Genomic DNA, 16365 nt, shown 5'->3' with positions numbered 1-16365 from the left:
GCCTGTAATATACAAGGCTAACAGGAGCAATGCCAACCGGTACATTTTCTGTTCTACAAGACATCAGGCATGGCATATCAAACTCTGTTGCCCTTTGGACATTTTCTGCTCTTATTTATTTTTGTGGTCAGCACTGTCTAAAGTATTATGTACAATACTTTTGTTAATAGCTCAATACTCACGTTGAGCTTATGCAAGCTCATCTAAACTTGTTCATGTTTAGAAGTGTGCCCTGATCAGGGCTGTGAGGTTGTGTGTCTGCGTGTGTGATAGTACTCCCTAAGCTCTGCTGTGATCCTCCATGTTTCAGGAATTATTGAAGAATCATATTTCATTCCTTAATCCTTGGTACTTTTGATTTGAAGTTCATTTCACTTGTTCCGAATGAATATCAGTTTGTCTTTTCTTAACTCCTGCAATGCTTCATGCAGTTGGCATTCTCCAGCCTCCAAGCTGACCACAACAAATTCAAATAAACTATGATGATGCAATTAGAGGCAATACTACAATATGCTGGTCTCTGTACTTCACAGTCCTCATTCTTCCATTCCCCAAGCTGTCCACATCGAAGTAGGATGCTTATATTTTTGTCATCAGTTTCCAAATTGTTGATAGCGTCTCAGAAAATCAAGTGAGTTTCCATTTTGGGTTTGAATTTCAGTTTTCATCTTGCAGGAAAAGAGAGTTCTTTAGCTTTCAGAATGCTGAGATCAGAGGCAAAAGCTACACCGGAGAGGTACGGATCAATTAGTGTCCAATATCTCCAAACATCTCTAATGTTTAAAAATATATGTGAAAAAAAACATAGTAGTATGGAAATTTATAAGGTCCATTTCAATTTCCCGCAGAGGCTTGGGAATATTCAAACCTCTTTACATGTCAGAAGACAAATTTAGCATTTGCAGTACCTCTGGAAATTAATGATCAGATTATTGAAGTCTATTTTCTTTTTTTTTAGATGACGACATGGTATCATATGGTCACAAATGAAAGCAGATTGCTGCATTCTACATTCACGTCCCTTGCATAGTTAGTCCTCAGATGTAAGCTGTGTCTCTAGGCGTGCAGTAAGGAAGGTATGATGAGTTCAAGGCTTCTACGCGACTACGCTGTTAGTAGAATCACACCAGGTATGATGCAGCACTGTTCAGTTTAGTCGAAAGCACATGTCAGAGTCTCAGAGACCCAGTCCCGTGCCCGTGCAGTCTATTTAGCAACAGATGATGCAAGTTGCCGAAAGCACAGGGCGGGTCTGCAGCTTGACTGTCACTGGGCCCTTTCGGCGGCGTCTTGCCAAGCTTGGGGTGAACCGGTCACTGTACAGGCCAAATCATCCCGATGTGATGACCAGTTTTGCCACTTAAGCTGCATGAATGATCCCAGGAAAAAAATTGAATGTTGTTACTTGTCAGCTAGCAGTGCCACTAAGCAAGGCTTTCCCTAAAGCTTATAGCAAATGAGTTTTTCTTTTTCTTTTTCATTTTGAGAGTTCTAGCAAATGAGCTTGTGCAGTGAGAGGTTGCATAACGCAAACAGGCCTTTAATCGGCAAACTTATTTTCCCATCGTACATTTGATCAGAAAAAGAAAATAAGAAGTGTTTGTGTTTCAAAGTTTCGGCTGCTAATAACCTGACAGCAAGAAATAACGGTTGTGCCTGAACATGTTCATAGCTGCCACCTCCTGCCGGTTCTTCCAAAAGCATTGTTAGCTTGGGAAAGGCATAGAGATTGTCCACCGAAAGCATTTGAGTCCTGGCAGGTGCCTGATGCTCATCAACATAATGTGAAATAAAAAAGAAATAATGGCGCAAGCAGGTCTCGAACATGCGACCTTCGCGTTATTAGCACGCTCTAATAAACTGAGCTAATAGGCAGTTTTGCTGTAAGAATCAAAACATTATTGATATTGTATTAGTGGACTCCGGGCATCTCGTCCTGGTCTCGTATTCTATCAGAGGTTAGCACGCGGCCCAATCGAACAAATCCTCGATTGTTTCTAATTTGGTTCTTCACAAAGGAGGCCCAGCTCTAGTAACAGACCCCACTACCACCAGGCGTCCTCCATCGGCTCGTCTTGGCGATCCGCTTCGCGTACGCCGCACAGTTAACCACCGGCCAGCAACGTATTTTTGCTCGGAAGAGGCAAGAGCAGTACTCGTACCGCGGTCTCATTTGCGCGCACATGCCGGGTGCAGCCGCGCTCCGGGCAACACAGCGCGCAAGCCGGGAAAGGCTATACCCCTGTACCGTACCGTGGTCCGCGCCGCGCACGTCAGAGAGGGGGAAGGCCCGCCTCGCCTGTCGCATGCCAGCCACCCGTCCGCCATGCGCCGGGGAAGGGGAGCGCGGCTCGCGCCGATCGGCACGTGAACACGGTGGTCCGCTCCCTGCTCCCCCTGGTTATTTGTCAGGACCGCTCGGTGCAGAGGTCTGACTGAAGATTCAGAGATGAATTTGCCACCCATCAGCGCAAGAACAGAGGTGGAAACTAGGGTTCCTACCTGAGTTTTCCTGTGGAAGCTACTAGAAACTATCTAGAAGTGATTGGGAAGATTTTCTGATTTCATTCCCTAGCTGTCTCCGGTTATAAACCCTGGGCTTACAGTTTTGCCGACAGATTACAGTTCCGCATAATGAAACTGTAATAGTTAAAACCGACAAAACATAATAAGTAACAGTGCGGTAATATAGTCCTCTTATTAGCCGTAGGATCTTCCTTCAACGCTCAAGATTGGTTCATACCGATTCAAAGTAAAGCCAGCTCTACTTCATTAGCCACCCGCCGACTTCACCTAGCTTGCACCACCTTCAGTTAACTGAAATGTTCAGATTGCATTCTTCAGACCTGACAATTCCCCACTTTGAAACCTGTAAATGAAGCTCGAATGAACATAACATCCTCACAGCTTGCCTCTGCTTCACTCATCCTAGTCCACTGTATAAGCCATTGAGCCATCACCACCTCACCTCCCCTAGGTATGCTCCTCTTTTCCAGAGCAAGATGAGGTTTAGTTTTAATTATACCTTCAGCTGTGACCATTGGTAATACTGGCAAAGCAACATTCTGCCCAAGATATTTCTCGAGTTGGTTCACATGGAACATTATATGAAGATGACTGCCTGACTGATCTGACAGTTGAAGTTTGTATACAACCTGTCCAATCTTTTCAATCACCTTATAAGGGTCATAATATTTTGCTCTCAGCTTCAAAGTCCCCCTGAATCCAAATGCACTTTGTCTATAGGGTTGCATTTTCAAGTACACCATATCACCTATTTCCAATGTCCTTTCAGTCCTCTTCTTATCTGCAAAGTATTTCATCCTTTCCTGTGCTTTGGTCAAATTATCCTTGACTTGTTGTAACATTCTCTCCTTTTCCTCTACTGTCACCTTGGCTTCTTCTGAGATATTGCAGGGAATTAACTATTCACTGATTTGTGGGGGATGATAACCATATAAAGCATGGAATGGGGTTGTTTTCTAGTAAGTATGGTAACTTGTATTATACCACCATTCTGTTATAGTTAACCAAGTGATCTATTCTTTAGGTTCTTCGAAAACCATGCTCCTCAAGTATGCCTCTAAACATTGATTGACCCTTTCCATTTGGCCATCACTTTGAGGATGATAAGCTGAACTAAACCTCAATGACACCTTTAAAGCCTTGAATATTTCGTGAAAAAGCTTACTAGTAAATATTCTATCTCTATCCGTCACTATAGCAGGAGGCCTCCCGTGCAGTCTAAATATATTGTTCATGAAGAGTTGCACTACTTGCTATACATAATAAGGATGAGAGAGAGCTAGAAAGTGGACATACTTGGTAAATCTATCGACCGCCACCAAGGTGACATCCTTCCCTCTTGATTTCGGTAGCCCCTCTATGAAATTCATTGAGATATGTGTCCATGCCATCTCAGGTATTTCCAATGGGTAGAGTCTAGAAATATGAATGTTCTCTGATCTGGTTATCTGACATATTGGACATTCAGACACCATTATCTTCACATCACTCTTGAGCTTTGGCCGGTAGAATAGATTTTTAATTCTGTGATAGGTTGTCCTCCTCCCAGAATGACCACCAAAGGCAGATGAATGGAAAGCCTTCGAGAGAGTTTTTCTAGTAGGATTATCTGCTCCCACATATATCCTTCCTTTATACCTTATCATTCCTGCCACCTCAATGTATTTGTCCAGCAATGGATCTTGCTGTCTCCATGATCTCTTGACTTGAAGCATCTCCGACATAGCTTACCTTGATATCCTTTATCCATTCTGATATGATGGTTGTAATTGCATAACACTTATGTACTCCTTCCTCTTCCACTCCTTTTCTTGAAAGAGCATTAGCTGCTACATTCTTCTTGCCTTTCCTGTATTCAATCTTCTAGTCATACTCCATTAATTTTAATAGCAACTTATGACGAATTCCTTCAGTGAGTCTTTGGGTGGTGATATATTTCAGACTCTCTTGGTCTGTCTTGATGATCACATAATTGCCCAATATGCAATACCTCCATTTCTTAAGGCATTCCAATATAAACATGGCGCCCTTTTCATAAATTGACTTTGAGGCGGCTTGAGGTCCCAAAATTTTGCTGAAATAGGCAATAGGTTTCCCTAATTGTATTAGTACTCCTCCTAAGCCTGTCCCACTTGCATCTACTTCAATTATGAATGGCTGGCTAAAGGTTGGAAGAGCTAACACTAGACAAGCGGTTAGAATTCTTTTCAATTGCTCAAAACTAGCTGTATGCTGATCTGTCCAATTGAAGGATTCTTTCTTCAACAAACCAAATAAAGGTATGCATATATTTCCATACCCTTTCACGAATCTTCTATAATATCCAGTTAGACCCAAGAATCCCCTCAATTTTGTCACTATATTAGGTCTTGGTCAACTTAGTATGTATATATGCTAGATGGATCAATTGATACACCTTCTCTACTGATAACATGCCCTAAGTATTCCACCTCAGTAGTAGCAAAGGAGCACTTGCTCATTTTAGCATACAGATGGTGTTTCCTCAGAATCTCCAGTACTACCACCAAATGTTTTCTATGTTTCTCCATATCTTTGTTACAGATCAATATATCATAAAAAAAAACTAGTACAAACTTTCTCAGGAGTCAAGCAAAGATAGAATTCATTAGATTTTGAAAAGTTGTTGGACATTAGTTAGCCCAAAGGGCACAATAGTATACTCATAATGCCACTTATGAGTTCTAAAGGCAGTTTTCTCAATATCTTCTTCACTCATACAAATTTGATTGTAGCCTGATCTCAGATCTATCTTAAAAAAAACACATTAGCTCCATACAATTCATCTAGGACGTCTTTAATAATAGGCATAGGAAATTTGTTTTTAACTGTCTGTGCATTCAATTCTCTATAATCAGTACACAACCTCCATGACCCATCCTTTTTTCTAACCATCACAAGTGGAGAAGAATAGGGACTAGTGCTAGGTCTGATCTCACCTGATTTAAGCATTTTCTTGATGATTTCCTCTATAGTATTCTTCTGATGGTGAGGTACCCTATAAGGTCTGATATTGGGTGGTTCCACTCCTGCTTCAATGGAATCTTATGATCACATTATCTTCTTGGAGGTAAACCTATTGGCTCTTTAAACACATCATGGAATTCCAATAGAATATCCTCAACCTCTATAGGTATCTTGTTAGGTTCTTCTCCCTTTTCTTGCATCAGCTTCACTTGTATCATACAACCCACCAAACCCTTCTTTACAATCTTCTGGAGTTTATGAACTTTCAACATATATTTCTGTCCAAGGCTAAATGGTCATGAAATATATAAGATTGTCCCCTCTTGTGGATAGTTAGTGTTCTTTGTTGTAAATCCTACCTAATTGGATTGTGTTCAAATATCCAGCCATCCCACAGAATTGCATCATAGCTTTTGAGCTTCAATAGTTGAAAAGTGTTTCTAAACTGTATATTTTGAATTTTATAGGTAACATGTTCTATCAAAGAATCAGTAGTTAATTCTCCACCTTCTGCTACTGCTACTCTCTTTACTTTGTTATATTCCAATTTAAAATTGCATTTGATAGCAAATTCATAATCCATGAAGGTATTTGTGCTCCCACTATCCATTAATGTCACTACTTGTAGACTACTAATGCTCAACAGTAAGGAAAATGTTAATGGTCCAGTGGTACCTTGAGCAGCATAAGTAGATATCTACAGCAATTGTCATGTGTCCTCCATTGGTTGTGGATTGTTGGACTTCCATGAGCTATCTAATATCCTTGTTCTACTATACCTTCGTGTTCTAAAGGTTCTAGTCTCTTCTTTTTCTTTTGCTAGTGACATAATTCTTTCTTTCATCATTTCCATCTTTCATTGCTAGAGCTAAGATCTTCTTCATCACTCTACAATTATGTTGGGGTGACTAAGGTTTTTGTCAAAACCAGCATTTGTTCATGTCCTTATCTCTATTGACTTCTCTTCCTCCTACTTTAATAGTCTCATTCACCGAATTCCCTTGAGTCATATTGTTCCTAACAGGTACGAAAGGTTGCTTGAAGGATGTGGCCTGTTTAATGTGTTTGGCATACCAATAGTCTTCAATTAGACTTCTAGACTGGTGACATGTCACATGATGTTTAATGTGGTTCTTCAAACCTCCTATCAAACAACTCAAGAAGAAAGATTCTTGCATATATGGGTGATCCCTTTTTAGCAAGGCAACACACTCTTCAAATTTGTCTATGTAAGTAGCCACTGATGAGACTTGTTGCAATGACTGGAATTTGGTTATTACCTCATGAACTCCCATCTCTGAAAATATGTCCATTATCATCATCCCTAACTATTGCCAACTAATTTGATTCCATGAATACCCCAATCCATTAAACCAATCATCTGCTCTGCCAGTGAAATGAGCTATTGCTAAATTCACCCATTGGTTTGTAGGTGTTCCTGTCAGCTCAAAAATCTTTCACACAACATGATCCAATTTAAAGGAGCATCTCTATTGAACAATGGTAATTCCAGCCTAGGTCCTTTGATACAAGCATCCATATATTGACCATGTATTCTATCCTGACTCCAGTTGATGTCCCTTAACTGAATGTTAGGCATTTAATTTTGGACAAGTAACCCATCTGGTCCCAACATCTGATTACTTCTTATACCATAAGGATTACATCCATTTTGGCATACATTGTTGAACATGAACCTATTAGTTTTTGTGGATCAGGCATATATGTGGTTCTAATGGCTGTTGAATATACATGCACTTCACTAGTAATCCTAGGCAGGTTCCTATGCATTTGAGTGGGTACAACACTAGCAGTTTCTCCATTAACACCCTCTATGTTAGGATTTATCATAGGAAGCAGTGGATTAGTGTGAATATTTGTTGTTACCTGTCTGTCAGGACTGGTTTGAGGATGATTTCTAGCTATCTCTTCTCCCTCATGAGCACTAGTGTGATTGTCTCTCCCTGCACTGATTCCACCTGAAATTGTCAACAATAGGCTCTTAATCTCTGCAACCTCCCTTTTCATATTCTTCAAATCTTCCAAATCTCCCTTGATCTGAATGATCTCTTGCCTCCACATCTCATATTCACTAGTGATTGTTGAGCTATGGTCTTGACCACAAACAGATCTCGAGGTTAGCTTGGATTACTCCTCGTTTTAAGCCTCAGATCTTGATCTACCGTCGCCACCAAACTGAACCAACTCAAGGATTTTATAAATCAACTAGTCACCAACCCTCACTAATTCAGCTTGGACTAGATTGCCACTAGATCGGCTACTTACGCTTGGTTCGGGGATTTTATGGAGCATGCCACAAGCGACTGCATCCAACCTTCACCGCTATAAGCCCGATCTTGATTTCTTGCTGAGGAATGAGCCGAAGCTCTAATACCCTTATCAGGACCTCTCGGTGCAGAAGTCTTAATGAAGATTCAGAGATTAATTCACCATCGATCAGTGCAAGAACAAATGCGGAAACTAGGGATTCCTATGCGAGTTTTCCTATGGAAGCTACTAGAAACTACCTACAAGTGATTGGGAAGATTTTCTGATTCCATTCCCTAGCTATCCCCAGTCTTACAGTTTTACCAACATATTACAGTTCAACATATTGAAACGGTAACAATTAAAATCGACAAACTATAACAAGTAACAGTGTGGTAATAAAGTCCTCTTGTTGTAGGATCTTCCTTTGACGCTATAAATTGCTTCATGCCGATTCAAAGTAAAGTCGGCTCTACTTCTTTAGACACCCGCTGACTTCACCTAGCTTGCGCCACCTTCAATTAACTAAAATGTTAATAGTGCATTCTTCAGACCTGACATTATTGGCTCAGTAGGATCCATCATTTAACAACTCAAATCTAGTTATCGAGCAGTGGCGTCACATGTTATCGGTGTTACCTAGACACTCGTATCTAAATTTTTTTTACTAAATCAAACACCCTGAATCCATGTTAGATTTCGAGTTATATTTTACGTGTCCAAATTTTCTTTGCCAAATCAAACATCCGAAACCAAATCAAATTTTGACACCCATGATCTAGACAACCTAGGTATTACGATCACTTTGTCATTGATACGCATGATTGGGGACTTCAGGTACCACCAATGAGTGAAAAAAATCAGCACTACTACCCGTACGCACGTGTGTTTCAAATACGTATTGATTTTCCCATTACTGGCTTCGCTGCAGTGCATGCATATCATATAGACTGACCTTCCATTTACCTGAGACAGAGCATTGTTGTCGCTAGGGTGGGCCATGCGTGCCTCATTTGGCCTAACAATTTTTCTATATTTTATGGTGTATTTTCTATATTTTATAGTGTATTTTGAGTTCAATCTCTCATACTTTATTAATTCGGTCCTCATATAATCTAATTGGAACCAATTTAGCTTCATGGGTTTCCTCTGAATTTTGGCTCAAGCTTCATCACCGCATTTACTCACGCGCACAATAAGGGACATGGATCAATAACCGTCACTAGCACGATACAATAGCAGTCACTATCATGTAGATCTAGTTTCACGTGTCAGTTATCATACAGTACTGCAGAGTATCCCTCTAACGCAATGAACACACTCCATGCATCTGGCCGCGTTGCACAATGCTGCCGTTTCGAACTAGAAGAGTACTCCCGTGACGTGCAACATCCACACCTAGAAGAATCTGCGATTAGGAAAATTGCAATAATATTACCTGGCTGTCCAATCGTAGCAGTCTGCAGAGACAAACGGGAGACACTGGTGTCGGACTCCACGCATGAGTCATGACAACTTGTATTGAATCGTTGTTTAAACTCACTATGTGCTACCGTACATATGAGAGCTTTCCTTTTGTGAAACCGGTGCTCCGCATCGAGAAACCAGCTGACCTGTTGTTTAATGGAGTAGGTTGGTAACACAGCAACGGTCATTAGCGACCGATTTTGGCTTGTAGCGCAAGCATATCTGTATAAATCGAGCGAAGTAAGGCAGAATGGCACAGACAGATTACACTGTTCATATGACTAATGATTTATAATCAGTTAACAGTGGTATAGGTCGCAAGCGTGAAATGTCAGTAGTTCTTCTGATCTGATTAAAACTTGGAATCGTTGGCATGGAACCATTTGTTGTTGATCATCTGGAAAATAGGCATGGTTCTCGCGAGAAAAAGGGAATGTGTGTTGTTTGAGTTCAAGAAACAGGGTTGCAATGTACTACGGTTTCCTTTCCTTTTTGACTGAGGAGGTTTGCGTATGATTTCCAGTTGCTTTACCAGTCACCTCTTGAGAAATGCCACTGCAATCGTCGTCAGGCTTGGAAACACACTGACTCCCCTCAGTTGTTGATTATTACGGACTAAAATAGCCCCACCTTCATCGTCGTAAGTCGTAGCAGTCAGTTTGGGCAAGCTCATCAGGCCACCCATCTAACACTGGTGTCTTGCTGTGCTCGACTGTCTTGCCAGGCCACGCAGGCGACAAAGAGACGACAATGCTGATGACGGGCATCGGTTTATCAGGTGGAGTGATATTTTTTCAGAGTTTCTAAGACTACCTTCAACAAATTTTTTTTGACGCTCTAACATTTTTCCTTCATAGTTTTTATCACGAAAAGATTTTTAAGATCGTTTTCTTTAGAATTTTTAAGAGCATTCCTTTTAGAATAGGATTCTTTCTTCTTTTCCTTTATGATTCCTCTCGAAAAGAAGCTATTAAAAATAGAAGAAAATAAAAAAAATGAGAACAGGAAAGAAAATCGAGAAGTAAACGAAATGAAAGGAATATGGTTGGAGATGGTGTAAAGATTGCAGTGCCGTTCTTGAGAAATTTATCCAATTATGCCATTGCAAACAGAGTTTGTAAAGAGCTAGATGCTAGTTAAGCTCACTAGTTTCATATCGTTTCAGATTTTTGATGCTGCCATTTACGACAGATCCACGCCTTTAATCAAACATCTGGACCACACCGTGATTCTCTTCCACTAGTACTCTTTGTCACCCGCGGCCCCGCTACACTTACCAATTTACAGTAACTTCCATCCTAGCTGCTACAGCTGATGTTGCTCTCCTCACCGCCGCTGCTGCCGTCCACGTTGCTATCAGCACTCTGGTGGTTCTCTTCCACTCGCCACGCGGACGCCGAGAAGAGCGGCCGCCCATGCCACCCGAGCATCAGGCACCCTTCGGCCTCCTCCACGCAATGGCCCTCGCCGGAGAACAGCCCCACCAGCATCCTCGCCTGCCGCAGCGCGCTGGCCCCGAGCGGCACGGCGCTCAGCCCCGCGCGGACCAGCCTGTCTCGCCACCGCCGCAGCGGCTCGTGCCGCTCCCTGCGGTCCGCGCCCTCGCTGCACACGATGTCGCGGATCTCCCGCTCCAGGTACGCCTCGGCCACCGCGTCGCCCGCGCCGCCGCTCGCCGCGTCCAGGGAGTCGAACACCGCCGAGTAGTAGAACAGCGCCTCCGTGAACCGGTCCAGAAAGCCCGGCTTGTTGTGGTCGGCCTCCTGCTCGACGACAGTGAAGACCCTGGGACGCACGGATGCCACGCAGTCGAGGACGGCGTCGATGGGCGCCCAGTCGGCGGCGGGCGGGTTGGCGAGGAGGCGGTGTAGCTGGAGCACGGAGTTGACGACGACGGCCTCGCCTTGCGATACCTGCAGCATCCAGGGTCGGATTTCGTCGAGGCGGTTGGCGGCGACCCCGCGGAAGGAGAAGTGGACGCGAACGGAGCGCGCGAGGTCGGCGAGGCGGACCCCGACGTCGCGGAGGTCGTCGCGGCCGGGAGGGGAGGGCGGGCCAATGCCGGTGAGGCGCATGAACGGCGGCCCGCCGGGGCGGAGGGCGAGGGCCTGGATCAGGGCGGGCCACTGGAGGCCCTGCACGAGGCTGAAGTCGATGATGTGGACGTGGGGGCAACCTTGGACGGCCTCGAGGATGGCCTGGTTGGCCGTGAAGTGCGCGAACTTGAGGTAGGGCCCCGCCTCGTAGAAGTGGTGGTAGAGGAAGGCGTGGTCCGCGTCGGCGGCGGGCGGAGGCGATGACGCAGGAGGGAACAGCCGACGGGAGAGCGCGGCGGTGAAGTGGACGGCGACGCAGCCGATGCCGGAGGCGGCCGAGACGGCCGCGAGCGCGGCGTGCGCGTCCGCCAGGTGCGCGGACGCGAGCGCGTGGTCGCCCGTCTGGACGGCGCCGGCGCAGCTCATGAGGAGGTGGACCAGCCGGATGCCGGCGGCCTCCTCCTCCTCCCGCCGAATCGCCGCCAACGCGGCGTCGGCCGCGGTGCTCGGGAAAGCGAAATCAGGGAGCGCCATCGCGCGCATGTCCTCTGCCGCCGCGTAGTACGCCAACCCGGCGTCGGGGACCACGGTGGGCAGAGGCGACAGGCTGACGTCGAGCCCGGCGTCCGCGGGCTCCGTGGGCCACTGGAACGGGAACGCGCCGCCCATGGCCATGGGTCGGTGGGAGTGGCGAGCGCAGTGACGCGGTCGGAGACTCGGAGTGACGCTTCGCGCTTGGCGGGCGGTGTGTATGCGTATGCGTAGAGGTGAGGACTGAGCAGAGCGGGTGGTGGGTGGGGGTTAAGCCGAGACGAGGTGACGCTGGAAAGGTTGGACACGAGCACGGGCGCGGACGGGGACACGTAGGCCTCGGGAAGGATTCTGCGGCAAGCGGACCGAGGCGCCGTGGCCCCTGGGGGCGGGGGGCGGGCTGCTCCTTCTTTCAATTTCTGTTTGCTGATCTTGTCGGGGGGGGGGGGGGGGGGGCGGGGCAATCTCGGAGTGTGGACTCCTGTAATCGCAGAGATTTGATTTCTCCTATCTAGTGCCTGTTTGCTAAGTTCTTTTTATTCAAATTTTCTTAAAAAGTGATTCACTGATAAAGTTATTTTAGGTTGAAATTGATTCTTAGAATAAATTATACGGAGTAAGTGATTTTGTGCGGGAAGTGAATCAGAGAAAAACTGTTTTTTTAGCTCCCTAGTTTCTAGTTCATTTCAGAGAATCACTCTCATAAATTCCGCTCAGGGAACTAAAATTTGAAAGCCGCAGTTTGACAGAGCTCTCTCTTATTCCAGCCGAGAAGCTGCTTTGAGAGTTCTGCTAAACAGACACTTGTTGAGGGAAAAATAAACCAGCTTGAGAATAATGGTTGAAGATCACCATCTAAGTCCCTTCGAAACCTTGATCTCTAAACTCTTTGTTAAAAACTCGATCTCCGATGTCATCAGATCCTTTCACGGTACCCATTCGTACCTACGAAGCCTTTCATTGGCTCTGCCGGCTCGACCTCCCCAAGCCTCCCAAAATACGACCTCCCGAAGCATCGGTCCTCCGAAGCTTCGGCCTCCCGAAGCCCTGGTCCTCCGGGGTCACGCTTCCCAAAGCATTCACCTCCTAGTTCTATGCCTCCTGAGGCCCCCGCCTCAGGCTGATCGGGTCGCCTTCCCAAAAGCAGCGGGGTGAGTCAACAGGCCTTAGGAAAGATCTGCCAGAAGAGGAGCACCAGTCATACTTTGCCTGTAAGGAAGTGACCGCCATTAAAGGCCTAGGCTAGTGGACGCCACTCTGACATCCCGGTGTGATGAATGCTATCCTGATACCCCTAACAGTGCAGTGCAAGGCCGCAATCGGCGACCGGCTCGTCCCCTTCAGGGGTAGGCACCACGATAATTACCACAGTGAATATTTATCTCTTGATAGGATAGAAGGTAGTTATCCGGGATAAGACCCAGTAATTTAGTCGGATCCCGGATATTTGTACATTATGATAACTTGTACGTCAAGCTACGCATGGCCCTATAAATAGGAGGCCATGGTCCTCTGGGAAAACGACGGACACAGCGGAAAAGAACAAGCAAGATAGCGAACGTTGTGATACTCCTCCCAGAGTGATACATTTTTCTATCATCAATATATCCGTGGTGTTCCTTCCTCTCAAACTTCATCTCCAAGTTTGAGTCTACTCCTTAGAAGATACTCTCAATGTACTTGCTGGAGCAAGACGAACTCTTGCTTCAACAACACTTAATTTTTTTAAAACTACACATCCGTTTAAAAAATTGGTGAGAATAGGTACCGTGGTTCATTCATCGAGCGAGAATAAGATGTCATCTGATGAATGAATGAGACCTTGTGGGTCCTGACGCTCAGAGAATATCTCGCTTGTTCAGCAAGTGAGAACTTTATGTCACCAACTGGACGAGTGACACCATTATATCGTCTGTTCATCGAGCAACATGTTTGTGAATTAATTTCATTTCCGGCAGAATAGATATGGTTCGACGAAAATGTTTGTTGCGCAAATAGTTATCCAACGACTTCATGGAGTGGTTCATTTTTTCCTTACTTTATCCTTAATTTTGGTTTGATGTAATTTTATCGATATTTCTTTATTTAGTTGATATAAAATTATGTGAATTTTTTTAGTGAAGTAATGTTGGGAAGATACAAAATTAAATTTGTCGAACAATAGTAACTGTGAAGTACAATTATGATATAACCTGATACGGAGGTTACATACGCTGATAAACATTACATGGAACATAGGTTTTTTGTCGCTACGCGAAGGAACCCTAACCAAAAAGAACTGAGCGCCCTGAAGAACTTGTTCACCTGTTAGATAATCTAGCCTAATGACATGCTAACCTCCTGCCTAGGGACCTCGAGGCCACTGTCGATCAGGAGCTTGGCCGCCCGTGTCTCACCTCAACCTGGTGCAGATTATGCCAATGCAAAATCAAAGTTTCATTTCATTACTCAATTTTTTTTTGCAGCAAGTGTAGTAAATGCAAGTATACTAAATGAGGAGTCACGTAGTATTGTACATACCTCAAGCGAACACGCCTAATCCCTATGCGTCAGATACGTGTCACGAACATTGGGGACATGATGCGGAAGCTCGGACGGTATGTACGTGACACTGGTGCACATCCTAGTCAGGAAACAAGACACATACTTCGTGTACGCCTCCTCCAAGTGCAGTCGACAATGTCCTCGACAGTATGGTCCCATTTGTCACCCCGTGTCTGCACGTCAACTTGGAAAAACATAAACAATTAAGTTAACATGTTGCACTATGTACAATAAAAAGATAAGTATATTGTTACGTACTTATGTTTGATTGCAAGCACCGTCCTAGTCAACGAGCTCGGGAGCGGTTAGAACTTCCCAAACTATCACATCATGTGATGTGGTAAGTACTCCTCGACGTAGATGTCACAGACAAGAGGGCACCGCATGAGCCAGTAGTCCTGGTCTCGTAAGCACAACACCGAAAATCCAAGCGGAGCACGTCGATGTATCTCCTCCTCCGTGTACAGCCTCCATCAGATGTTGTTCACCGTCAGCTCATTGAACTGGTGAACGAAGTCTGGGTGCGCGTGATGTGTCTACATACTGGACCAAGAGGGTCGTGCATCGAACCTAAGTTAGACAGATAAGGAAAGCAAGTAATTAACAAATACATGCAAAGTTTAGAGCTGTTACCTGCGATTTACACCACAACGATCCCATCGTTGGGCCATCAACACCGTCCGCAAGGAACTTGTCGGAGGGTGAACTCCTCAAGCGGGGATCCAGAGGGACCCCCTTTGAGATTCGATCGGGGGGATGATTCTGAATTCACCTCGTATGTGAAATAAATGGGAGTAAATGAGATGCAGGTGGAGTGGAATGATCGGACGCAGGAGGAAGTAAATGCTCAGGGTATTTTTAGATAGGTTTGAGCCGCACTGAGCGTAACACCCTACTCCTGTGTGTATGCTATAAATGCTCTGAGAATGTCTCTCTGAGGATCTGTTGTATTACAAGAATGTTTGTCTAAGTCTAAAGCTTCGTGCTTCTTCCGTCGTCGTCATCCGGAGTTCATCGGATGTGCTCTGTCCGATCTCAGTTCGCCACCTTCTAAAGATTCTGACTCTATCTCCTCAAAATCCCCCCTTTTTCTCCGGGGAGCCCGGCCCCCTTTTATACCCAGCGGGGCAAGTGGCGTGCCCAGAAAGGATTGGCGCAAGTTTCAAGGCACCATAAATGGAAAGCAACCATCATGGGCTGCTGCGTGAGGTGATGGGGAGGGTTGACAATGTGCCCCCATCCGGTCTTCGTCGTCATCATTCCGTTTTTTAGCGGGGGCAGCGGGGAGGGCCCGCCAGGCAGCCACCGAGCAGCACCGCGTGCCCGCCTGGTCAGAGTGAGTCGGACACAGCAGGGTGACAGGCGTCGCGCCTCGATCCCTGCGACATTATCCCGAGGCGCGTCGGATGACGCGCGATGGGACCCGTGCATTAAATGTCCCCACGCCTCCCTACCAGACCGTGGCAGGGACTGAAAAAAGGCGTGGGGGGAGTGGTTGGAAGTGACAGGCCACGCACTCTCTTAAATGCAGCATCGGGTATCTCATCAATTGACACCTCACCGCTGAGCCCCCGTGGGGACCACCGGCGAAGGACTTCTCAGGCCCTTGGGGAACTGTGAGTGCTCAGGGACTACTGTTCATAGCCCCGAACACTCTCTCCCAGATATGCCCTCTCTTGGTCTTCAGGGAACTTGGGTGCTCGGGGACCACTGTTCACGGCCCCGAGTACTCTCTCTCGGAACTTGACTGCTCGGGTCCTCGGGGAACTTGGGTGCTCGGGGGACACTGTTCACGGCCCCGAGCACTCTCTCCTGGAACTGACTTCTCTTGTCATCGGAGAACTCGGGTGCTCGGGGGCCACTGTTCATGACCCCGAGCACCCTCTCCCGGAACTTGGCCTTCTCGGGTCATCGGGGAACTCGAGTACTCGGGGACAACTGTTCATGACCCTGAGCACCCTCTCCCGGAACTTGGTCTTCTCGGATCTCAGGGAGATAATCCCTGAGG

At 45.8% G+C, this 16365-nt stretch overlaps 1 protein-coding gene across 1 annotated transcript; it reads right to left on the bottom strand.

The window, feature by feature from the left end:
* Positions 1-10309: 10309 nt before the first annotated feature.
* LOC133908373 (protein SLENDER RICE1-LIKE 1-like) lies at positions 10310-12188 on the bottom strand. The gene has a single exon (XM_062350368.1). It carries the CDS (start codon positions 11955-11957, stop codon positions 10545-10547), a length of 1413 nt encoding a protein of 470 aa, XP_062206352.1. The 5' UTR covers positions 11958-12188; the 3' UTR covers positions 10310-10544.
* Positions 12189-16365: the final 4177 nt, after the last annotated feature.

The sequence above is a fragment of the Phragmites australis genome, chromosome 2 (assembly GCF_958298935.1).
Source record: "Phragmites australis chromosome 2, lpPhrAust1.1, whole genome shotgun sequence".
NCBI classification, from domain to species: Eukaryota; Viridiplantae; Streptophyta; class Magnoliopsida; order Poales; family Poaceae; genus Phragmites; species Phragmites australis.
Note: the sequence above shows the minus strand (reverse complement) of the source record. Positions and strands in the feature narration are given on the sequence as shown.

What these genes read in the sequence shown, in the direction of transcription:
- LOC133908373 (XM_062350368.1), bottom strand. Translation starts at nt 11,957, where the DNA reads ATGGCCATGGGCGGCGCGTTCCCGTTCCAGTGGCCCACGGAGCCCGCG.